Source organism: Pecten maximus, chromosome 12 (genome assembly GCF_902652985.1).
Source record: "Pecten maximus chromosome 12, xPecMax1.1, whole genome shotgun sequence".
Taxonomy (NCBI): domain Eukaryota; kingdom Metazoa; phylum Mollusca; class Bivalvia; order Pectinida; family Pectinidae; genus Pecten; species Pecten maximus.
Window position 1 is genome coordinate 35,599,700 of NC_047026.1, and position 27,603 is coordinate 35,627,302.

The 27,603-nt window shown below is 38.0% G+C and overlaps 2 protein-coding genes across 2 annotated transcripts; one reads left to right on the top strand and one right to left on the bottom strand.

The window, feature by feature from the left end:
- The first annotated feature begins 2,740 nt into the window (after positions 1–2,740).
- Positions 2,741–10,344, top strand: LOC117339120. The gene is given in 4 exon segments (XM_033900530.1): positions 2,741–2,797; positions 6,025–7,305; positions 9,593–9,755; positions 9,758–10,344. Coding segments are annotated over 3 exon segments (1,671 nt in total). The 5' UTR covers positions 2,741–2,797; positions 6,025–6,033; the 3' UTR covers positions 9,994–10,344.
- Positions 10,345–17,564: 7,220 nt separating this feature from the next.
- Positions 17,565–23,044, bottom strand: LOC117339130. Its single transcript, XM_033900544.1, is given in 15 exon segments — positions 17,565–17,753; positions 18,015–18,205; positions 18,385–18,571; positions 18,726–18,867; positions 19,000–19,159; positions 19,161–19,166; positions 19,390–19,501; positions 19,627–19,789; positions 20,161–20,348; positions 20,561–20,600; positions 20,603–20,733; positions 20,892–21,237; positions 21,438–22,166; positions 22,351–22,574; positions 22,913–23,044. Coding segments are annotated over 15 exon segments (2,655 nt in total). The 5' UTR covers positions 22,923–23,044; the 3' UTR covers positions 17,565–17,727.
- Positions 23,045–27,603: the final 4,559 nt, after the last annotated feature.

Below are 27,603 nucleotides of genomic sequence, written 5' to 3' on the forward strand. Positions count from 1 at the left end.
GCACGGCAGTGATTTGTTGTTGTTAATACGCATTAGTGTAATCACATGAGACGCAACATACTGACTATATAGTAATACATGTAGTTGACGCTTATTTTGTTAAATACTCAGATTAAAGGGATGTAACTCCCAAACCCAGCCCATCCGTATTTGGACTAGGTTTGGGAGTTACATCCCTTTAATCTGAGTATAAATAACAAACTATAGGCCAACTTCGAGCGTCAACTATTTACTATAGTCAGTATGTGCGTATTTATAAACAACAGCCACCAAATGGTGACGCATGCGCAAACGAAGTCTAGTTTGTAGTCGGGCCAAAGGAAATCGGCTGGTGAGAAAAAGTCGACTAGACATGCGCATCTTAAATTCTTGTTTCTCTACACATGCGCATTATATTTAACCAAAGTGGGTTCTCGCTTCTACAGTTAGATCATAGTCAATACAGTAGACGCTCGAAGTAGGCCTAATAAGAATCGTCCTGCCTGTTTGTGTAAAAAATCTTATAAAAAATATGAAACTAAATTTCAAAGGAATACAAAACATGTATGATTACAAAATAAATGCAAAACATCTTCGCTTGGCCAAAACTTTTAAAAACTTTTAAAAAAACGAATCAGTTATCATAATTATTTTGGAAGCTTATCTAAGTGGTATGTATCCTTTGTTAGATAGGTAGGTCATCGCTCCACAGTCCCTCCCCGTCCGCCGCCCATTAATGTCAGACGGTTGTTTGCCTGTCTTAATGCGTTAGGAGAGCTGATAACCGGTCAGATATACACATCGTTAATATAATCTGGTAGATTTATGTAGGAAATCACTCACACTCCCCAAATATCTTAATTCACTTATTATACCACTTCCGTGTTATCTTTCCGTTCCCCGAATATCAACCCTCATCCATTTCTCCATGCTATACGTACATTACCCCTTTCTCATTTTCTTCTGTCTGCTACATTTCCTTTCTTAGCTGGCACACGGGCTGTCACTCCCTAGGGCAATGTCACATCACCTTTATTTCCACCAATGAAAACAATACCCTTCGTTTCTCTGCTCTCTCACGATATAAATTAGCAATGCATGCTTATCTGGTACAGAGTGTCCCTATCAATCAAAGTTATCTGCCCCTTCTCAGTACAGTGTCCCTACCATCCAAGGTTATCTACCCTTCCAAACACAACGTCCCTGGAACCCAAGGTTATCTACCACTTCTCAATAAAACGTTCCTACCATCCACAATTATCTGGTATAGTGTCCTGTGTCCCTATCAGTTACGGTTATCGGCCCTTTCCCAGTACAGTGTCCCTACCATCCACGGTTATCTGCCATTTTCCAGTACAGTATCGATCCCTACCAGTCACGGTTATCTGCCCTTTCCCAGTACAGTGTCCCTACCATCCACGGTTATCTGCCCCTTCTCAGTACAGTGTCCATACCATCCAATGTTATCTGCCCTTTCCCAGTACAGTGTCCCTACCATCCACGGTTATCTGCCCCTTCCCAGTAAAACGCCCTTCTTATCCACGATTATCGGCCCCCTTCCCAGTAAACGTAATACCATCCGGTATCGACCCTTCAATAACTTCTACCATCCACAGTTATCGGTCCCTTCCCATTAAAACGTCCCTCCTATCCTCAGTTATCGACCCCTTCCTAGTAAAACAATCCTCCTATCCTCGGTTAACGGCCCCTTCCTAGTAAAACGTTCCTACCATCCAGTTATCGCCCCTTCCAGTAAAACGTCCTACCATCCCGGTTTCGGCCCTCTCCTGTAAACGTTCCTACCATTCACAGTTATCGGCCCCTTCCCAGTAAAACGTCCTACATTCACAGTTTATTCGGCCCTTCCCAGTAAAACGTTCCTACCACCCACATATCGGCCCTTCCAGTAAAACGTCCCTCCTTCCTCGTTATCGGCCCCTTCTAGATAAAACGTTCCTACCATCCAAGATTATCGGCCCTTCCCAGAGTAAAACTTCACTACCATCCACAGTTATCGGTCCTTCCTAGTAAAACGTTCCTCCTATCCTCGATTATCGACCCCTTCCCTAGTAAAACGTTCCTACCATCCACGATTATCGGCCCCTTCCCAGTAAAACGTTCCTACCATCCACAGTTATCGGCCCCTTCCTAGTAAAACGTTCCTACCATCCACGATTATCGGCCCCTTCCTAGTAAAACGTTCCTACACCCCACGATTATCGGCCCCTTCCCAGTAAAACGTTCCTTCCACCCACGATTATCGACCCCTTCCAAGTGAAAGGTCCCTACCACCCAAGATTTTCGGCCACTTCCCAGTAAAATGTCCCTACCATTCACGGTTATCCAGCCATTCCCAGTAAAAGGTCCCTACCACCCACGATTATCGGCCCCTTCTCCCTACAATGTCCCTGTAATATATTCTTGAGACCCCTGTTGGTACCATAACATTAAAGTCCACGCCCATAATTAAGGCCTTCCTTCAGTCTTTCGCCAGTCCAAGTTATAGGAGCCACCATTTAAAGTGAACTGTAACGTTATGTGGCCGAACTGCGCTCTTACGAGGGCGCCATGCCAAGAAATCTAGACTTTGGATACTTGTTCAAACTACGCACTATATAATAACCGATGCGTGGATTGGAGCCTTCGGGATAAAATTTAGCTATACCATCGACCATGTGACTCGGTTTGCGCGCGTGTTTACATCACGTGCAATCAACAAAAGATAGTACAGGTATATATAATGCTATTTTAAGACTGAAACCTCAGATATTTTATAGACCTGTGAATCAGCTGGTTCTTTGTTTACTTCTGAAATAAGGTAAGTTGTATAGTATGTGTAGTAACTTTGATATTAATGTATAGTAATTCCATTACCTGTGTCCATATTCCATTTTTGTCTGTTTAAATATTCGTTACATTTGATAGTTATTACGTACATTATAACACATGCTAAGAATCTCCATTATTTCGTTCCTACTAAAATCATTCCCGATCTGCGCATCTATAGCTTTGTATTTTTCTTCTGACTTTCCGCCGGAATATAATCTGATTAGCACGTGTCTTTATAAGTATGAAATAATGTAAATAGATCAATTGCACATCATCATGTTGCAGTACTAATGATTTAAATAATTCAATTGATATAAACATTTCAAGCCAGATATCTGTCTCTCTTTCTATCTGAAAGTAATGTGCAAAATGACAAAACAGATTCCGTCATACATATATTATGATATCAGCAGTGGAAAGGGGGAACACAATGGTAAAATCATTTTCACTATAATCTTACAGAAAAAAGTGTAACCTAAATTCCAAAGCTTTGAAACAAATATTCAAATAGAATGGAATACTATAGTCCATGTAAACGGGTTATGGTACAAAGTGTATATAATAAGGCCATAAAAAACGTTCAATAAAACAACATACGCATCATAATACAGAAATATGGCATCAAATTTTCTGGTATAATTAGAATCCTTTGTACATGTATGTATAAGATCGGAACTGGTGGGGATGGATAATGTCTAGATAAGCTTCACATATGTTATTGGTAAAAGTTTCTATGTAACGCATTATTGAAATCGAGTTAACATAATGATAGCAAAGGGTTTGTTTATCAACAAACAAGAATCTATATCCGCATATTATCAGCAGTATACACATTTAGGAAGTATGTATTTGTTGAGAAACTCGTTAGCTTAATCGTAGAAAAAAAATCGACAATATCCATGTATGTTATTTTCTATTCTCATCAAACTGACAAAGCTGAAAAATGTATGACTTTTAGGATTTTGTAATGCAATTTTCTAACATTCGTAATTTCATTTTGAAAATTCATAAAGAAGAAGTCCATTCATATTGTACAGTATATTTAGGTAGTCCATTTTATACATTCAATGTAAAGCTGTACGTACACTGTACAAAACTGCCCGGTCTATTCAGGTTCCAGTGTACATTCAAAACTGTCCGGTCTATTCAGGTTCCAGTGTACATTCAAAACTGTCCGGTCTATTCAGGTTCCAGTGTACATTCAAAACTGTCCGGTCTATTCAGGTTCCAGTGTACATTCAAAACTGTCCGGTCTATTCAGGTTCCGGTGTACATTCAAAACTGTCTGGTCTATTCAGGTTCCGGTGTACATTCAAAACTGTCCGGTCTATTCAGGTTCCAGTGTACATTCAAAACTATCCGGTCTATTCAGGTTCCAATGTACGTTCAAAACTGTCCGGTCTATTCAGGTTCCAGTGTACATTCAAAACTGTCCGTTTTATTCAAGTTCCGGTGAACATTGAAAACTGTCCATACTGGCCACTTGATACAATTTTATAGTGCAAACAAACTCCATTATAGTAAGGTGTGCAAGCAGCGGTTTTACTGCACATACATTACACTAAGGGTTGCGTTCTAGACATTCAGGCCTCCGCTTTACGCAAACATTATCCGAAATAGACAATTCAATATAAGGTACAAATTAATGTGAACCGATATATTTACAAATTAAGAAATGGGTCAATACAATAACAGTATACTTTAAACTGCCCTGAAGGCTCAATTAATCAACCTTTTTGCTGTACAAAATTCTTTTTTTTTCCATTTTGATGATTTTTTCGTTGTTTAATCGAGTATAACATTGAAGGTGGGGTGTTTTGAAGCAGTGCCCACTGAAACCACATCATTTCCTGGCGGATATGAGCGGAAATTCCGCCCAATGATTTTGGGCACAGTACCTTATTTTCTTGGCGACTAATTATATGACGCACACAAACTTCATGAAGCACATTTCTAACTGTGAAAATCTACTTTACAATTACTTAGAATTACATTTGGCATAACTGACTTTTTTCTATTCATAAATACAGAAATACCTGTCACAGACACTGGTCATTGTTTTCCCCTTATAACAACCTATAAAATAAAGCCTGACTTGCTCATGTGCCTAGAGCAGTGATTAAAATATTGTCACACAGACTCAGTCTGAGATATGTTTATCCAATCATATACAAAGGTAGAGAGTAGTATACTGTATCTATATATACATGTATAAACCTGAATCAATGTTCATGTAGCATATCTTGATATGCCTAGTTTAATCATAGTACAATTGCGCATTATCTCTAGAAGATAGAAATGCATCCTCATCTTAACATAAACATTATGTAACTGTACACGTATGTAACTGTACCGTATGTACATGTACACGTATGCCATGTACAAGTATATATGTTGGTATCATTTTGACACTCTGAGACAGGACATATTTATCTATCTCGTGGAGCTCGTTTTGATTAGTTTATATCGTTTCTGTTTACATTTCCAACTCATTTATGATGAAATCCATAAAAGTAAAAAGAGTGATAAAGCTGACGATACTTTGTGTACTACATCTAATATACACTTTGGTGAACTCTTCACTATCCTTCTTTGTTTTGTAAACAAACGCACGTGGCATCAGGCCAATTTTCGGTAGCAGTCGCAAACGATGTTTACATCACCCATACTTACAAATAAGATAAGAAATATTGATTACCGGAATAACTTTACCAGCATCATCTGTATTATATCATTAAGCTATTTTTTTATAATCAGAAACAATCGCAGTTAATAACACATACGAAGGAGACATGCATACATGTAGCATCATCTTCCACGTGCTATAGCTCATCTAACGACCCAAGTATCTCTTATCTTCGTTTAGCACGCTGTGCGTGATAAGGCTACGGACATGCATCCATATAAATAAACATAAGTTCTTAAGCTAACGAACTCTGTCTGCACGCGAGTTTCAATGTTTCAAGTGTGTTCATGTTTAAAATAACTTTTCTGTTTTACTTAGATCTTAAAGCGTATCATTAATGGAACTAACAGGTCTGTTGCATGTATCAAACCACCAAACATATGTATACGATATTGTAGATTTGCCAAGAAATAAAAGAGATAGTTAAAACGTAAAGCCGAACCGTTAGGATGAGTCATTAACTGAGAGTAGAAGCTTGTATACGTATACATGGTTTTGTAGTTAGTATATCACATTACCTTTATTTTCAGAATTTTGGAATGCCTGAATCTTCACTTCAGCTGAGCGCTAGTTCTAGCGTCATTAGCTGTGCATCTAACGGGTTTGGTGGTAGTCATAGTACGGGGTCTTCCGCACAGGGCGGTACAGCGGTTTACAGAAATATCACTGGAGAAAAGAAATCTAAAATGGCCACCTCGCAGCCACCTCCAGTTTCAAGTAGTACAGATTTAATGACACAAAAGGCTATATTGGAACAGATATTTCTTAAACGAGCAGAGGAAGGAGATTTCTGGTATGTTATCGTAGCCGAATGGCTGGAACAGTTAAAGCGGTATCTTGGTATGCCCAGTAACCGGAAGTACTATCATCAGAGGTCATATCCTGGACCAATTATCACCAGACGGGATTACGCACATACAGTTGACGTAGTACACGAAGACGCTTGGCGCATGCTCATACAATGGTACGGACTAGCAGACGGACACAAGCCAATCAAACTGGTTGTTTATGGCTATAATAGATCACCAGATATCGAACACAACATCAACGCTTTTAAACTGATGTTGTCAAATTCTCCTCCGGAGGATTTCCATAACGAGAAATTCAGTAAAATGGAGAAAGTCGGTCATGTGGAATGGAAAGCACGTGCCTTGTACGGAGTAGGAACAGAGAAAAAGACACGCTTGTGGGGCAAACCGGATACGGACGGTGAATGGAGAGCTCTCACATGTCGGGATAAAGCCATCGGTAAATGTCTGGAGATTGATTCTGATTTCATTCGTCCGATAATTGCGATGGAGGTCTGTGGATGTGATGACATTTGGGAACAGGCCCCCGAGGGAGTTGAACCCAGTCAGGACCCGGCTATAGGCCCACTTTACGAACACGATATATTTGATGACGTCACAAGCACATGGGAAATCGACATCCATGATCAAATCGATCATATCGGCAAAAGTGTTATAGATGGATTACATATGAACTTCAGTGCCTTCGTACAAAAAGCGAAAGAATTCATTGACCAAAGAGATGCACAACTTCGACAGAGGGAAAGAGATATATCATCGTGTGAAAACTTCGCGGACGACACCAGGCGAAGACTTGAGGAAAAAGAACGCACCTTGGATTTAGAATTGGCATCGTGCCAAGCATTGGCCAAAGATTACGAGACGAAAAAAGCAGAGTTAGCTTCTGAACATGAACAAAAACTACAAGAACTTGAAGAACTCGAACAGAGACGGAAAGTTGACAATGAAAAGGAAAGAGAGAAATTTGAAATCGAAAGGAAGCGATTTACAGAGGAGTTAGAGGTAAGTATAACTATATAACAGTCCTCTTCAATCTTTGGTAGGCATTCACACTTCACACACCAAGTCTAAAAACCGATTACTTCTGCATCAGGACCATGTCTACAGCAAACCTGATCGTAGACATTTAACAATATCTCAATCATACACACGCGCCTCTAATAACCATCTGGGTTCCAAAGCACTCTTTTTTATATAACGACCACGTATGCACTACACACACATATATGTAGCGGTTTCGTATCACACCACACTCACCTGTCTAATATGACAATGACCTCTGTGTAACAAGGCATTACATAATTGGATTATCTGAGTAGCAAAGATACCCATCTATAGTGAGGTTTTATTCACCTGAGATGAAACTCATGATGACGTAATTTCATCGCCTTTTATCTGCCCGTCGTTTTCCGTTCGTATTCAATTTACATGTTTTTGTTTTGCTTTTTCTCAATAACCATGTGTCCCAGGCCCATGATATTGGCTCAGTAGTGTGCATGCTATGCTCGAGGGCTACCATGTTTGTTCAATTGAATGACCTTGATATATTATCAATTTCACAGGGGTCAAATGTGTCAAAATCTTTCAACGAATCTCAATAAGCAGGAGGCCCCGGATCAGGATATTGGATCAGTAACAGTTCATCCAATGCCTTAGGGATCAAGTGTGTTAAAAGATATAAACGACTTCTTCCTAATAACCAAGAGGTCCAGGGTTATGATATTAGTCAATAAACATGCTGAGATATTCAGGAAACAAAAATTGAATTACCTTCCAGGTCACCGTAGTTGAGATGTTTAAAATCATAATTGATCAGCAGAGCATCATCTATCAGTATATATAACGACTATATATCTGTCCATAAGGAACCACTGTATGTGACAAACACCTGTCTATAACGACCATCTCTTTGTGACAAACATCTGTCTGTAACGACCCTCTCTTTGTGACAAACACCTGTCTATAACGACCCTCTCTTTGTGACAAGTATCTGTCTATAACGACCCTCTCTTTGTGACAAACACCTGTTTATAACGACCCTCTCTTTGTGCCAAACACCTGTCTATAACGACCCTCTCTTTGTGACAAACACCTGTCTATAACAACCCTCTCTTTGTGACAAGCATCTGTCTATAACGACCCTCTCTTTGTGACAAGTATCTGTCTATAACGACCCTCTCTTTGTGACAAGCATCTGTCTATAACGACCCTCTCTGTGTGACAAGTATCTGTCTATAACGACTCTCTCTTTGTGACAAACACCTGTCTATAACGACCCTCTCTGTGATAAACACGTGTCTATAACAACCCTCTCTTTGTGACAAGCATCTGTCTATAACGACCCTCTCTGTGTGACAAGTATCTGTCTATAACGACTCTCTCTTTGTGACAAACACCTGTCTATAACGACCCTCTCTGTGATAAACACATGTCTATAACAACCCTCTCTTTGTGACAAGCATCTGTCTATAACGACCCTCTCTTTGTGACAAGTATCTGTCTATAACGACTCTCTCTTTGTGACAAACAATTGTCTATAACGACCCTCTCTGTGCAACAAACAACTGTCTATAACGACCCTCTCTTTGTGACAAGTATCTGTCTATAACGACCCTCTCTGTGTAACAAATAACTGTCTATAACGACCCTTTCCTGTCTAAAACAACTATATCTTTAAGAATGTGTTGTGTTTTCTAATGCTTTTGAAATCTGAACAAGCATTATGTAATTGTTTGACATACAGCTGTCTGTAGCAACCCTATCTGTGCGACAGATACATCTGTATATATAGCGCCCTCTGTTCGACAAACAACTGTCTATAACGACCATCTCTGATTGACAATCATCTGATTATATATATAAAACAAGCATACCGTATTCAGAATTTGTTGCGTTCTCTACTGCTTTTGGAATGCAGGACATACATTCTATTCTATAACTGACATCTGAGGTATTTGTTATACTGATCGTAAACTTCTATTATAGTGGCCCTTTCATCAATCTAAGGGAGACAAAGTTAATTCAAATTAGCAGAAGTGCAGTTCTGATATTAAAAGCACAACAGGAACTAATTCACAGACCTGATAGGCCTCTTGTTTAAACATAATCTTCGGGTTTGATATGACAATAATTATGATTATTTTGTTTATATTCTTGCATGTTAAATTTCGTTTATCGAGTCCATTCAGTAGGTGTATTCACTGCGAGCAATGTAATTCAGATTCCAACAATGTATTTGTGTGTCCCTGTAATCTTGTGAAATAATACTTTGTATTTGGTTGTTTTACAGAGAATGACGGAGCTGAATGAGATACAGGACGGTCGGATAAAACTTGACATTGGCGGAGTCCAGTACACAACCTCATTGGCTACATTGAAGAAGGACTCTAACTCGATGTTGGCAGCAATGTTTAGCGGACGTCATCAGCTTCGGACCGAGGCTGACGGAAGTTACTTATTGATAGAGACGGTGCACACTTCCGGTACATTCTGAATTATCTGAGAGACGGTGGAATAAAAGACGGAACGTTGCCTAGCAACGACAATTTATGGCGGGAATTACTTACAGAAGCGGAATACTATCAGATCAGTGGACTGGTTGATTACCTGTATACTTTACTGTATAAACAAAGCGAACTATTTTGTGTGGAGGCAAAGGACGGCGCAGAAGACGAAGATGATGGAAAATGACACTTTCGTATAAAATGTCTCTTTACAGCTACTATATAGACTACCAAATTTGTACCAATACTGCCATTATTGGACATGGATTGGTATCAGGCCAAAATAATATGATACAAAGGGAAACATTTTTTTCTATCTATAAGGAAAAGGTGAACAAAACTTCAGATTTAATAAGGCACAACATCTACATTTACAAGTATAACCTAACCCCTATGTCTCATTACACTTGTCATTCTCCTATAGTGAGTTATCACGTAATATTTCCGGAAAGAAAACCTGATATTGGGTGGTTTCTGTGGTTTGGAATAGTAGGAATTATTCCGATGGTAATACGTCTCATAAAACAAACTAATACCGTACAGTGGTTTGTTTTCAAAGTTGACAGTGTAATTCTACATACTTATATAGTGTATGTATGCAAAATACCAAGAATATGGTATCTGAGACAAACTTCGCAAAGATTTGTTTTTTCATTTAGACAATCGGTTACCACGAGGAGCTCATCTTATCGGTAGGATGATTAATTGTAGTTAATACGGGTATAATTTAAACTGACATAGACTGACGCGGCGAAGTCCAGACAGAGTTGGACATGTAGTTCCTGTATGAGATTCCAGCCTTATTCTCACACTTATCTAGATGTGATGTGATGTCTCAATGCTGATTATATTCCTGTCTTAATCTTCTACGTGTTTAGATGTGTTACACTGTATAGGGTGGGGCCGCGGTAGCCGAGTGGTTAAGATGTCCCGACACTTTATCACTAGCCCTCAACCTCCACCGTAGGCCGGTGGCTTTTCTTCAGGTACTCCGCATCAAAAACCTGGCAAATGACCATGGTTGTTAATAGTACGGATTCCTATATCATTCCCCGACATGTTCATGTGTACTATACGGTCACAGTACAGAACTCTGCCTTATTCTCACACTTGTTTATGTGTACGATAAAGTCCCAGTACGGATCCCTGCCTTATTCTCACACTTGTTTATTTTAAAGTCCCAGTACGGATCCCTGCCTTATTCTCACACTTGTTTATTTGTACCAAATCATCCAAGTTCAGAACTCTGCCTTATTCTCACACTTGTTTTTGTGTACGATAAAGTCCCAGTACGGATCCCTGCCTTATTCCCACACTTGTTTATGTGTACGATAAAGTCCCAGTACGGATCCCTGCCTTATTCTCACACTTGTTTATGTGTACGATAAAGTCCCAGTACGGATCCCTGCCTTATTCTCACACTTGTTTATGTGTACGATAAAGTCCAAGTACGGATCCCTGCCTTATTCTCACACTTGTTTTTGTGTACGATAAAGTCCCAGTACGGATCCCTGCCTTATTCCCACACTTGTTTATGTGTACGATAAAGTCCCAGTACGGATCCCTGCCTTATTCTCACACTTGTTTTTGTGTACGATAAAGTCCCAGTACGGATCCCTGCCTTATTCCCACACTTGTTTATGTGTACGATAAAGTCCCAGTACGGATCCCTGCCTTATTCTCACACTTGTTTATGTGTACGATAAAGTCCCAGTACGGATCCCTGCCTTATTCTCACACTTGTTTATGTGTGCTATAAAGTCCCAGTACGGATCCCTGCCTTATTCTCACACTTGTTTATGTGTACGATAAAGTCCAAGTACGGATCCCTGCCTTATTCTCACACTTGTTTTTGTGTACGATAAAGTCCCAGTACGGATCCCTGCCTTATTCCCACACTTGTTTATGTGTACGATAAAGTCCCAGTACGGATCCCTGCCTTATTCTCACACTTGTTTATTTTAAAGTCCCAGTACGGATCCCTGCCTTATTCTCACACTTGTTTATTTGTACCAAATCATCCAAGTTCAGAACTCTGCCTTATTCTCACACTTGTTTTTGTGTACGATAAAGTCCCAGTACGGATCCCTGCCTTATTCCCACACTTGTTTATGTGTACGATAAAGTCCCAGTACGGATCCCTGCCTTATTCTCACACTTGTTTATGTGTACGATAAAGTCCCAGTACGGATCCCTGCCTTATTCTCACACTTGTTTATGTGTGCTATAAAGTCCCAGTACGGATCCCTGCCTTATTCTCACACTTGTTTATGTGTACGATAAAGTCCCAGTACGGATCCCTGCCTTATTCTCACACTTGTTTTTGTGTACGATAAAGTCCCAGTACGGATCCCTGCCTTATTCCCACACTTGTTTATGTGTACGATAAAGTCCCAGTACGGATCCCTGCCTTATTCTCACACTTGTTTATGTGTACGATTAAGTCCCAGTACGGATCCCTGCCTTATTCCCACACTTGTTTATGTGTACGATAAAGCCCCAGTACGGATCCCTGCCTTATTCTCACACTTGTTTATGTGTACGATAAAGTCCCAGTACGGATCCCTGCCTTATTCTCACACTTGTTTATGTGTACGATAAAGTCCCAGTACAGAACTCTGTCTTATTCTCACACTTGTTTATGTGTACGATAAAGTCCCAATACGGATCCCTGCCTTATTCTCACACTTGTTTATGTGTATGATAAAGTCCCAGTACAGAACTCTGCCTTATTCTCACACTTGTTTATGTGTATGATAAAGTCCCAGTACAGAACTCTGCCTTATTCTCACACTTGTTTATGTGTACGATAAAGTCCCAGTACGGATCCCTGCCATATTCTCACACTTGTTTATGTGTACGATAAAGTCCCAATACGGATCCCTGCCTTATTCTCACACTTGTTTATGTGTATGATAAAGTCCCAGTACAGAACTCTGCCTTATTCTCACACTTGTTTATGTGTACGATAAAGTCCCAATACGGATCCCTGCCTTATTCTCACACTTGTTTATGTGTATGATAAAGTCCCAGTACAGAACTCTGCCTTATTCTCACACTTGTTTATGTGTACGATAAAGTCCCAGTACGGATCCCTGCCTTATTCCCACACTTGTTTATGTGTACGATAAAGTCCCAGTACAGAACTCTGCCTTATTCCCACACTTGTTTATGTGTACGATAAAGTCCCAGTACGGATCCCTGCCTTATTCTCACACTTGTTTATGTGTACGATAAAGTCCCAGTACAGAACTCTGCCTTATTCCCACACTTGTTTATGTGTACGATAAAGTCCCAGTACAGAACTCTGCCTTATTCCCACACTTGTTTATGTGTACGATAAAGTCCCAGTACGGATCCCTGCCTTATTCTCACACTTGTTTATGTGTACGATAAAGTCCCAATACGGATCCCTGCCTTATTCCCACATTTGTTTATGTGTACGATAAAGTCCCAGTACAGAACTCTGCCTTATTCTGACACTTGTTTATGTGTACGATAAAGTCCCAGTACGGATCCCTGCCTTATTCTCACACTTGTTTATGTGTACGATAAAGTCCCAATACGGATCCCTGCCTTATTCTCACACTTGTTTATGTGTACGATAAAGTCCCAGTACAGAACTCTGCCTTATTCTCACACTTGTTTATGTGTACGATAAAGTCCCAGTACGGATTCCTGCCTTATTCTCACACTTGTTTATGTGTACGATAAAGTCCCAATACGGATCCCTGCCTTATTCTCACACTTGTTTATTTGTACGATAAAGTCCCAGTACGGATCCTTGCCTTATTCTCATACTTGTTTATGTGTACGATAAAGTCCCAGTACGGATCCTTGCCTTATTCTCACACTTGTTTATGTGTACCAAATCGTCCAAGTTCCGAACTCTGCCTTATTCTCAGACTTGTTTTGTGTGCTATTAAGTCCCAGTACGGATCCCTGCCTTATTCTCACTTTTGTTTATGTGTACGATAAAGTCCCAGTACGGATCCCTGCCTTATTCTCACACTTGTTTTGTGTGCCATTAAGTCCCAGTACGGATCCCAGCCTTATTCTCACTTTTGTTTATTTGTACTATAAGGTCCCAGTATGGATCCCTGCCTCATTTTCACACTTATATGTATTCAGATGTATTCTAAAGTAGCGACTCGGATCCCTATCTTATTCCCCCTCTTGGATAGATTGATACCGTAATGGCTAGTGATACTGTATAATTGGTCCACTTATCTCACTCTATTAAAGGAATTTCATTAGCTAGGCATCAGGCATCGCTGATGGCATTTCATTGATTAATTAACATATCATTTCTATGTAAATTTGTCATTTCTTATATAGATATATTTTTATTACATATGTACATGTACATGGATATGAGAAATAAAATGTGTTAACTGTTTACATTGCAATGCCAGACGAGATCAAATATGATCATAGTTTGGTCAATATTGTATAAAATGATATGGAATAATCATATATTGTATATAAACGTTACAAACTTAATGGTTCATGATTGGTTTGTGTGATTTTCTGTCTTTCTTGGGTTTCCAGATGGCGTCGATTGGGGGTTGACTGTGGGAGCTATTAACGCCAAAATGGCATAAAGGATCAAATATTGTCAGTGTAATGTATGAATGGTAATACTGAATTTGATAAACAAAAAACATTTCAAACATTAATTTTTCTACACAACATAAACGATTCCTTGTTCTTTGTCAGTATGATCACTGACTACAGAAAACGACTCAACTGATGATTAAAAAAGCTGCCTCGTTGCAAAATGAAAGCTTCCTCATCATTTCCGTTCACGTGAACATGTATAGGGAGTCGCGATGTCCGATTATGTTTTGACCGCAGGGGACTGCAGTAAAATTAGTCAAGTCAAGTATGCCTGCATCTTATTGTGACAGGAAGTAGCTAGTCCATTGTCCCTTCTGAGAACAACATCCCACCTATATCAGTACCCACGTATTTGCTTGATGCAACACAATGCAATGCTGCTCTGATTGACTGACGGTGTCTTTATAATGGGATCGCAGCTCTCCAGCGTATAGTGTCCCAGGATCGCTTATAACCGGAACAAGTTTGTGCAGGGAAATTATGCTTTCATAAGCATAAGATCCATATACTTTTAATAAAGGGTTTTGAAGGGTGTTAATCAACCTTTGTTTACTCTAGTAACTTATGGAATGAAATTACATTGTATATGCCTAAAGAGGTTGTTAGAAACTATGAATATTACTGTAACCAACCCCAAGGCTCTGCATGAGTGGCGGGACCTAATAGTCAGATGGGCTTTACGATTTGCAGTCCTAGACCAATGTTTGATTAAATCATATAGACGAAATACCAGACACTTGGGTGACCCCTTAGGCCCAGTAGCCTCTTCTATAAAGACCATTGTTTCAAAATGAAAAGGGGGAAAATCCGTTGGTTGTCATTGGGAATAATAGGAAAGCTTATTCATGACACTTTCCCTAAAGAGAAACCTATGGAATAAGTTTAACGTGCGAGCTAAAAAGCCGTACGATCGAGACAAGAAGTTGTTCGAACGAGTTAAAAAGTTGAATTATGTCATTGAAGAGCACTGTACATGTAAACTACAATCATTGACTCCATAGTTTATATCATATTTATTGGAACATTACATGTAAATGCATTCAGATTGACTTTGGCAGACATAACGTGAAACATAGTACAGATCTCAAGAAGCACTGTATGCATGATACCGGCACTGCCCACCTGGACCAATAGGATTGTAGGAAACAGTGTACACGGGGTAAATTGCGCAAACGCAAAGCAATTTACCGACTGCTCCTTTTTAATTAATGATCCCATAAACTAAACGCAAATCTAAGTTTTATACATATATTCACCTTGTGTGATCTACGTCGAACTGATTTTGACGTTAATTGTTTTCATTCACAACAGCCATCCACAAAGCCGTTGACAGACAACTAGACCAAGAAGACCTCTTATTGTACAATTAACATAATTCTGTGGAAGAGCATCTGTATTCTTTATAAAAAAAATCATCGTATCCATTGTCGAATACTGGGTGGTATCAATAGTTGATTTGATTTTGTGTTCATACGGGGCTAATTATATTGAGCTTATTAGAGCAGGTTACAAAACCCTCGCAACGTCGTGTTATCTATAGCTATAACAGGGACATCCTACATCGAATACGTACTGGAAAGTACCCACAACACCAGCATACAGATCTGAATGTAACACAAAACCAGGAACGAAATACCACATTGTAAGAAGGACGGACATACAATAAGAAGAATAAGAACAATTTTATTTTTCTGGTATTTATTTCTCAATCAATGAAAAAGTGCTTACAGATAGTCATGTAGCCTTGGAACCTATACGCAAATGTATATCTCTGAGACAAACAACTAACGGCATATCTCTGTGTTTATGTACATACTCTAGTGCAAATTAACAAGTTTAGTTTACAATACTGTTAGACATGTTACGGAAGACTTTACGAATGGTGGCTTATTGGAACACATAGATGACGTAAAAAAACTCATCGTGAAATTCTAACATCACTTTAACAAATCCTTTGTATGTTATGGAAATATTTTCAGCTGGCAATGGTCCTGTGAAGGTATGATACATGGACCACGACTCTAACAGTGACGTCCTGAACAGAAATTTATCGGGAGAAGCACCCGGTCACTATCTCGGCGGAATCATCCTACCGTCACTAGTCATTATATACGTCGAAGGTGACTATTTTGTGTGCATACAAATGTAGATACGTTTTACTAAATACCAACGCATTAAGAACAAATACGTCGAATACTGAAATACTATTAACACGCCATGCTCGTATATATCAAATGTCTGTCTTTTCTACTGCCTGGTATAGTAGTGTGCCGTTTTGATTTTGCGATATGGGAAATCAGATTAGTTCATTATACTGGTGGGGTTTTTACTGCTCTCACAGACCTGCTTCTTTTTGTTGGCCAATCATACTGTTTCAGACGATATCTAATAATGGCTTGGCATATTTCATCATTTGATATGGCTAGGTAGCTTTGCTGTCATGTTTCTCTCTCTGTATCACATACATGTAGATATATGAAGTTTGAAATTTTACAGTGAGAGTGAAATGTCTTTTGCTACAGTTAAAGACACGTTAGTTGGGCCTTTTGTTCCTTTGTCGATAGTTATCTGTATGTAACGTATCAATTTATGCGCAATGAAAAAAAATGATATAGTGGAAGAATTTGTTTTATTTCGCAATCAAACGTTTCTTTGTTTGCTTTCGTCATCCCAGGATTGTTGACTATATGTGGACATATTATTTTGTTTCTCTGTATCATTCGCTATATACAATCTACACCTATTTCTACTAATTCAAATCAGTGTAAGATTATCAACTTAAAGAAATATATCAACGATCATGGGGTTAAGCTGGATCACAGGGCCTGTAACAGTTGTATCGAGCTCTGAGGTACTTTTGATTATTTTTGAAGTTCTATCAAACTGGTAGGGCCTATTTATCACCAGCAGGTTTTTCCTGCAATGCCAGCGTCGGGAAATACACGTCCCATTTTTCATACTGTTTTTACTTCTGGTAATATATGATATTTGAAGACCCGATGTACACGCATATATACACTGTAAATGTATACTGTCACCATCCTAGATCAATATTTTTGCCTGGTGAGACTGGAAGGCTTGTTTAAGTCGCCTGTTAACACCAATGTCTTAATATCAAAACAAAAATAAATAAATAAATACATGTATAAAAGTTATATTTATTCGCATACTCGACTTGATACAAAACAGTAATAATCATGTTAAGTTAAGAGAGGGACAAAAAGAGCTGCTCACACACATATGGCACAAACTGTCCAACATTGAATGTATAGTGTCTTCACATTTTAATTCATCTTGGATTTCAATGGAGTGCGAGATCCAGAATACCTGAAAGACAAAAGAAAACCTGTAATAAGGGACAAGTCCAGTCTGTCAATCGTCATATTTATAGCTTAGTGTAATCACTGTGTTTACTTACATTGTACCTGTCGGTATAATGATTAAATGCAGGTAGACTCGCAAAAGGGCAGATGAAATGTCATTTATTTCAAACATTGATAATACAAAAATATCAAATACCAGTATTTTGCATTCTTTACTCCATTTCAAGTACTCTTAAAGGACGGTAAAGAGACAAGCCACACATACCTGCCACGAGAGACTGGAATCCGGCGTTATAGTCACACGCAACCTCATTTTGGATGTAGTCGCTGCGCTTGTCTATGAATTCTCCATTCTGATCTGGACCACCCACAAGAGCTCCGTACAGGATTTGAGGACTGGGACCGACTCGGTACTGGTTACTGTCATTGCATACAGCCGGCAGGTCATCGCAGGAACTGTCAACATTAATTGATCGGGTAAGAATTTTTCATTACTATTGGTCTCCAAAACCGACAATGTCTGTAGATTCAAATAACAAATCGTTGTGCCAGGATAAGACCTTAAACCTTCTTTATATATGCTTCATTTCAAATTATTCAGCAAATGTCGACTTTGTTTCAGTTGTTCAACTCACCTGGACCTGTGGTGTGGCTGCGTTGGGAAGCTATCCCCGAAACCGATAACATAACTGCGGTTGATCTCGTTCTCTCCGAACATGTAATGAAGCTGGCTCCGTGCGTAGTCCCTGTATGACGTCACTAGAGCGGGGCTGTCGGCTATCCCAGTCTGGGCTGCCATTAACGCGATGAAACCCGAGTTGGCTGTAACATAATGAGATATAAAATCAAGTATATATTTTTATAAGTGGTGTTATTTTTCTTCTTTCATATAATTTGTCTTCATAACGTTGACATTTGGTTTTATTTTCCAGTAATAACATACCCTATCCTGGCTTGCAATATTGCATGAACATACCTGAGTATCTTAGGGTGCCCCACACATCTCGCCATGCCAGGCCCTTCGGAGTTCGGGGGACGTCACCACCGGGCATATAGGATTGCAGGAACGATGCTACAAGATCCCGGTAAATAGTTTTTCCTGTAGCCTCAAACAGCAGTGCCTGTAGAGAAACGGTATTTCGGTATGAGCTAAAACTTCCTAGGTATCGAACTATCATTAATATTTCTCTCTAAGTGAATATTTGTTTTCAGACACACTATTTTCATAACACATTGATTGGTTGGACACACACCTGACATCCCACAGTCTTATCGTCCCAGGAGAATGCCCAAGGTTTCTTGTTCTGTGACTGAGGAAAGATAGCCTCTGCCTGGTTAAGGTACTCCGGTTTTCCCCGTGACTTTATACAACATGGCGGCGGAATAGCAGAGTTCGTCGTCATATCCACTGTGGGAACTGAAACACAACCATGTACATACTTATGTTATTTGGTATACAAAAATATAGCATATTTCGTCTAACTTGACAAGGTCAAATATCTAGAACTGAAAAGATAAATGCGTAAAATGTGGTGTTACCTGATTATTGTTAACAGCGAAGTCACTAAACTCACCACAGGATATCAGAATGAATCTTTGTCGGATATTACAAGCTTTTTGTAACATGTATAGATACTCACTTGTAGAAGTTTCGAGCATCTGGGATAGCGTCACTGTATTTGCCCCTGTAGGTGTTGGCGAAGTCATACAAACTCTCAGCTGCTGACAACAGCTCGTTGGCGTAAGTGGCGTCTGTAAGTAGACATTAATATATATATGTTGTTAGAATAAGTGCTAAGTCTATACACGTCACCGGTAGAGTCGCATAACAAATCTAACGTGTGATGAAAACTCTACTTTCTACGTCATACACTTACTTCCTTCACGCTTGAAAACGAAAGATCCAATAGCTAAAGCTGCAGCAGTTTCTGCAGCTACGTCACTTCCGGGACTCGATCTGGTAACTTTGTAAGCTGGTCTTTGCATGGTCATTTCCTCGGGACGACCCCAGAAAGAATGGTCAACACCACCAATTCCCACCTGGAAGCAAAATATTAATCAACGTGATGAATAACACATTTATAGAGACATATGTTTTTATAAGATTGCTTATTTACAATAGATATCTTCTTCTATTGCATTTTGAAAATCGATATGTTTTAAAATGATTCTTAAATGAATAATGGTATGACAAGCCAATTGAACAATGTTGATATGATGAATAATTCAATTAAATATGATGTAAGTATTCTCATCAAATTTAAGTACAATAGTTTATATATTATGACATAAAAATGGAATCTACACTGTCAAATGCATCAATTACAACTCGCCAATCAATAAAATGATATGAACGTGGTTCAATTTAGATCCAATTTACTAATTCATTACGTAATGATTCATCAATGTACCTGAGCGTAGTATTCCTGTGACGAAGCCCTCCAACACTTAAGGAAGTAGTCTAAAGGCCACTTGATGGAGTCCAGCACGTGCCCTAGCTGATCTGACACCACGTAAGCGTCTCTCCACTCGGCCAATCCCCAGGCCAGAATGGTGGTAGAGGCAGCCATCGGGAAGCTAAACTTGACGTGATCACCAGCTTTTTAACGAAAAAAAGAACGATCAAATAAAATCAGAGTAGGTTTTTGATCAGAAAAATAAAACCATTAACTGACAGGACGTGTTTTTTTTGAGAAATGAAAACAGAACCGTTATCACTTCAAATAATTATCACATGGATATATCATTTGGAAATATTATTAAAATCACACAACGATTCAATATACTGGAATTATCTTATCAAACTCTTACCATCGTACCATCCTCCTGTCAAGTCCAAGCCTACGTCATTTCCGTCACTTGTAGCGGAATTACGTTTCGATAAGGTATGCGGTTATTAGCCGGAAGGACACCAGATCGTTGAGCCTCGTAAAACAAAATGGAGTACTCCAATACCTTGGCGTAGTCATACTTGGTATTCAGATCTGTAAACCCGAGTTTGTATGTTTAAGATTTAATATTGAACAATAAAATAAACATAAATATATTACCTGTGAATGTATTTCAGGAAAAAAAATATAAATAACAAGTGAATATAAATTCTGATATGTAACTAAACATTGCATTGGATCTGTACACCTACCTGGGGTTGTGGAAGTTGGTCCGTTCCCACTCTCGGTAGTACTGGAACTCTGTTCTGTCGTTAGTACTGATGATGGTGACTTAGTTGTTGATACAGTCGATGACGACGACGTAGAGACTGATGACTGAGTGGATGTTGGAATAGATGACGTCGTGAATGAGGTGACCGGAGGTGTAGCCATCGTCTGACCCAAGGTGTCTAATGAACAGGTACCAGACGGAAATTGTAGTGAGGAGTACTCCACGACAAAAACAAAGGATAAGGTTGGCGGATGTTCCTCGGCGAAGTTGCCGACCCTGTACAGTCGGCCATTGACATCCTTGTAATTAATGGCCCCAATCCAAATCTGAGGAGGGTAAAACATGAAGGTTTAGAATTGGCATTCCTTATTTGTAATAGATCAGTATGGTAGCTTTACTATACTGGTCAATTTACGATTTTACTCACGTGAGTGGAAAAGTTCACACGAATTATTCTGGAAGTTTTGGTAACAATGACCAATTAAGAGTAAACTAGTTTAGCGAAGACACCACAATTTACACTCACCCACAAATCTGTTGATGGTGCGTTAAGATTGATATCAATGTTGAATTTCTTCAGTGAACTGCTTACTGGAAAGGCACAGCTAAGTTTCGTATAGTTCTTTCCATTCGTTACCCAGTTTTCCGGAAGACGTGTCATCTGGACAGTAGGACTCGTCACAACAGCTGTTGTTGATGATTGTTGTTGTGTTGTTGATGTCTTTATCGTTGTTGAAGAGAGGCGAGTTATCGCTGCTGTAGTTGTAGGCAGTTGAGTTGATAAACCATTGGTAGTCATTGAGGATTGCTGTGCTGTAGTTGTAGGCAGTTGAGTTGATAAACCATTGGTAGTCATTGAGGATTGTTGTGCTGTAGTTGTCTCAACTATTGTTGTTTGTGTTGACATTTCAGCTGTTGTTGGTATCGTTGTTGATTCCTGTTTCGTTGTTGGTATTGTTGTTGATATTTGTGTCGTTGCTGACGGAGGCTGGGTTAATGTCGTATCTACCGTTGTCGAGGGAGATGGCGTTGTTGAAGCCTCAGTGGTGGTAGATGGCGTCGTTAAAGGCGCGGTCGTTCTTGGCGCAGTGGTTGGAAAGGGAATATTTGTATTACAGGTTCCCTTAGGTGGTCGCTTGGCCTTGAATGTAACTTGGAACTGCATCTTGATTATCTGGGGTCCATACTCATTAAAATTTTCACCGTAGTACCATTTGCCGCGTTTATGTTGCGAAGTGACATTCATGATATACCACTACAACAAAATAATGACAAATTTTAACAAGCAAACAAAAATGACATGTAGATTGAAATACATGGTTTTGGCACTGTCACATTTTAAACCATTAAACCTGATGACAACTTAACGGCGTATTTATGAAGAAGTGTCCCTCGGAACATTAGTTTTATTGTCTTGTATGCATTCTTAGTATTCTTACCGTTATAGACTTAGTGGCCTTAGTCAGTGTGATGTTCACATGCCAATCGCCCTTTCTCTGGAATTCTCCTATGTTGAAGGTACATTCACCCTGCATAGTTTGTTCGGGAACCACTCCCCATACCGCCTTCACTTCCACCGGTACAGAATAGGCCGCAATTGCCGTCATGCACGTGGCGAGAATGAGCAGTTCGCCTGGTCGTGCAAAAACTTTGATTTGATTTTCTAATGGTATGAAACGAGATGTCGTACACACGTCCAAATATTGAATTACCAATGAATTGAGATTTAATCCGTCACTAAATTGAAAACAGGTATTTCATTCATTAAGTTCTCAATTACTTGGTTTTTATAAGTATTGTAGAGACTTCCATATTAGTTGCTTTCCTTTTATTCTATTTTAACGTAACTAAAATCACATTTTATCTAAGTTTTATGACAAGCTCAATGAGCTCAATTTCCCTAATTTAAACTTTTACTTCTAGATAGTGGATTATACAAAATAAATTCAAATAACCAATTATAATTTTCAAAACTACTACAATCCTAACATTAAAACTCACCTGCGAACATTTTTTTGCGACGTGATAATTCAATATAACAATCTTCAAACGCTTTGCTGTGCAACATGTGACAAACACAATTCTTTGGTGATTTGAATTCATTTTGCAATTCTGGTCGTATTTATACCTTTTTTCATGGATGTTGACAAACAGGTGAAACGGAGGAATGGATTGCTGACGTAGGTAAATGGGTATCGCAAAACAAGTCTTAACCGACATTTTATAATAAGCATTTTGTGATGGTACAAACATAACCAGGATATATTTGTATCGTGACTGGACGTCACAGTTATCTAACGATTTCATCAAAATACTACTCTCGTAGTACACGTACACAAATAGAAATGGACACAGGTCCTATAGTAAATATACCCTTTATACGGCGTCTGCATTGGAGCGTTAACTCTAAATATACACATGAAGATTGAGCTTTAATCTCCGGACAATGGTCAACCCCTCGTCACTGGTCAACTCCTCGTCACTGCGACCTTGCCGTGACGTAGAGACATTCTCGGTATTAATGATTGGGTTTTCGTTTGTTTTTACAACTTTCAAAACACAACAGACGTCAGTTAGTGTCGATATAATTACGCATGCCATCCGTTTATAGGGAGTGAAATTACTTGTATGTACCTGGAATTCAAGTTCTTTATTACTTTAAGCCTTTTGGCTTATCCGTAGACATGTGAATATACATATTACATGTATAACAAAAGCATTGATCACTTTCGCACCACACCCACACCGACAAATGAACGTGATATATAACGTTTAGTGTTGAGAATGACCATAACATTATTATTATAGTAAATTGAAATACACATCCATTAACAATTGCTGGCATATTGTAAAATTCACAGATTGTAAATACAAAGTAGACATCATGTAGGCATATTAATTATATCTTCATCCAATACACACACATGTATGCCTGTTCACTCATATATACGTATATAACACTTGTATACATATATACCCTCCCACATATCCATATGTATTATATACATGTATATAACAATTAATTTACTACTGACATCATAAACAATATCATATCATAGATTTGTACTGGAATCGCCCATAGAGACAGATCGACTACTAATAAGTAATAAAACATATGTGTGAGAAACATGATATCACTACACACAATTAATGGTTATTAAGCCCTTCTAATCTTCTCTTCCTTGCAAACTTAAGATATTTAGCAAGATTTGAGATATCCTTTCTATTATCTGTTGTTAACAGCTCTATTAATTTGAACATGCTAGGATTTCTAATATAATGAGGTTTAATGTATTTCTTTCGTAATAAACCAAAATAAGGACACTTTAAGATGAAATGGAATTCATCTTCAATATCTTGCAACATACAAAGTGAGCACAACCTACGGTTTCTTTCTATATTATGATATCTCCCAGTTTCAATACGTAACTCATGAGAAGACAAACGAATTCAACTAATTTCTTTTAAGCTCAAAGTATCCAAAATGATTCATTGTATAAAAGTGATAGTTTTCACTAGTGCAAATATCACTTTTTTATGATTTGTCCAATCAGAACACTGCTTACAAACGACAATGTGGAAAATTAAGATTTGCATATAGCTCTCTGTCATGTTATAGGACGTAATAATGCAAGATAGAATACATAATGTCACGATTTGGGGTACATTAATGAGCCGTTGACATGGGACCGCAATGAATTCTTGGCGAGACTGAGCTGCCTCGGTATAGTTTTCTATAAAATGTAATAAACAGAATATTTAACATTTTCTTCAGCAATAACAAATATATTTCACAAGTGTGGCTAATATTTTGAAATATATTTGGTGCTACACACATAATAGCAAAGTATTAGCCCCACTCGTGAAATATATTTGGTATTAGTGAAGGCACTGTTAGATATCCTCTATATATACACCAAACAAAGCCTATTTGAAACATAATTTAGATGGAATTTGAGAGAAGAAGTGTTGATGCTGGAGGTATGTAGGTAGGAATTATAAGAGAGAACGAATCTTGGGTTTATAATGGATGTGTGCTGGAAATTGTCAATGAATTTAACTACCTTGGAGTATTGCTTAATTATAATGGTAAATTAAGTAAAACTCAACGAAAAATTGCCGAACAAGGAAAGAAAGCATTATTTGCAGTAATGAAAGTATGTCGTAATAACTTTTTTAATCCTGAAACTCAAGCTTCGGTTTTCGATACATATGTAAATAGTATACTTACTTACGGATCTGAAATATGGGGGCTGCATAAAGCACCCGAAGTAGAAAAAATTCATCTATGTTTTTGCAAAAGAATACTAAATGTTCGTAAAAGTACTCCTAATTGTATGGTGTATTTCGAACTTGGTACATGTAGATATCCTTTATATATTACACGTAAATTTAAAATAATAAAGTACTGGCTAAAATTTAAAAAAAAATTGTATTTTACAAGCATGTTACAGAGAAATGGTAAAAAATAACGATATCTGGATAATTGGTATTAATAATGAGTTATATAGATTGGGATTAGGGTATATATGGGAGTTATACCATGTGGACAAAAATATATATCCTGTTTATAAAGAAAGGATAATTGACATCTTTCGTCAAGAGTGTTTTGAAAAAATAAATTCTTCGCCAAAAGGTAGCTTGTATAGATTTCTTTGTAATAATTTTTGCATGCAAGAATATTTAACGAAGCCACTCGATATTTCACTGGTAAAAATGTAATAAAAAGAGTTCTACTGCATTATCCTGGAATATAGAACAGCTGTGGTGTTCTCCATTTCCCTAGAATAGAGATGAAAAAGAAGTTTATCAAGGATGAAGGCTTGCCTTCAGTTTTGTTTGAGGTTAGAATGCGTATAGAGATGAGAACTTAAAAGTTGTGATGAAATATTTATCGTTCATTGAAGTACACGTCATGGGAGACATAATAGTGAATCACGATGAAATATCTGTTGTTCATTAAATCATCACATCATGGGAGACATAACAGTGAATCACGATGAAATACATGCGTTCATAGCATAACATTATTTTTTTACTTTAGTACATATTTCCTTTCATTAAATAAGGAAGAAATTTTCTTTAACATCATTTAATCTTTGACCGGAAACTTTTTCATGTTAACGTTGGTAATCAAGTATGAAAGAAAAACCGAATTGCAACCTGAATGCGCGTATCTGCGTACCAACAGCGAAACCGAATTATATTATTTCCAAAATATAAAGTATGTTTATGGGTCATATAATTTGTTTTTAAAAGACCTTTCTGGTCCGGCCTATGTCCTTTTTGATTCACTGCGAAGCTGTAATTGGGTATCGCCTTATGATCCCATCATTGTCATGGTTTCTCCGAAAAAGCAAGTCGTCAGTCATGATTTTGTCGTATGATTTTTCTCTCTTATTTCATGTATCAGCTTTTGTAATTTAATCATTGACATTTTAGATGATATTTTTACAAACAAGTTATTCGGATTTTAATTTTCTGGTAATTTTCTGCAGTTAATCTTCTGTCTATTTTGTCCTTTTCATAAATAGTACATGCTTAACATAAACATAGAAATTATAAGGTGTGTTCTTTTTCTGTATTTCAAATAGTTATTGAGTATTATGTTACATTTCATTACTAAAAATAAAGAAAACCTATATATGATATGTGATATTTCACTGGTATGCTTCACGCTGACACTGAGGTAGTGTGAAAATATGACATATTTTGTTTACAAACTTTCAAAATTAAAATAAAGTAAAATTTTAATGGAAAAAGCAACCGCCAAAAACTAAATATTGTAAAGAAAAAAAGTATGGCGGGAAAAATTACTTGAATAGTTCCATAAGAATAATAAACTCCCTCTCTCAAATATCGAAGGTCCTTCAAAACATTAAATGACGTATGAATAGTACTACATTTGGTCCAACGTAACCTGAATAATCGGATTATCGTACCTACGTATATTGTAGGCAGTGTTGTACTCTTTAAATACACTAATAATAGACAGGTTAGTCTGTCTACAACCACTACTCATACACGTGGTGTACATAATTCTTGACCAAGGTCAGAATACTTATGTCAAACTTTATACAAAATAAATATGTTTACGAATGCTGAGTGTGCTTTGTTTCATTGAAGAAAACGTTTTACAGCAAATAGTGCGCGCGTGACATATAACTATAAACCCAAGTTGCCCTTCTATATATCGGAACGTGTGCCTATGTTTAGAGTGTAAATATTGAGATTAATGCCTATATGTGGTATGTATTACAGGCGAGGTAAATATTTGTATATGTCCACATAGACAAAGGAAATATACATATTCAGAAATTATTACGAACGAATTGCACAACAATCTACATATAGATAAATTAGTTTAACAATAAACTTTTTTTTTCAAAATAAAGTATTGTAACAAAAACTCAAAGATGAGTATGGGGAGTGGTTCCCGAACAAACTATGCAGGGTGAATGTACCTTCAACATAGGAGAATTCCAGCGAAAGGGTGATTGGCATGTGAACATCACACTGAACAAGGCCACCGAGTCCATAACGGTAATAAAACTAAGCCTATGTATTAGACAATAAAACTCATATCTCAACAATGATGTTTGTGAAAATTTGGCACTTAGTTGATGGCTGTTCGAAAACATCACATCGCTAATTTAGCATCTGTTTAAAATATATCAGTGTCATCATGAATT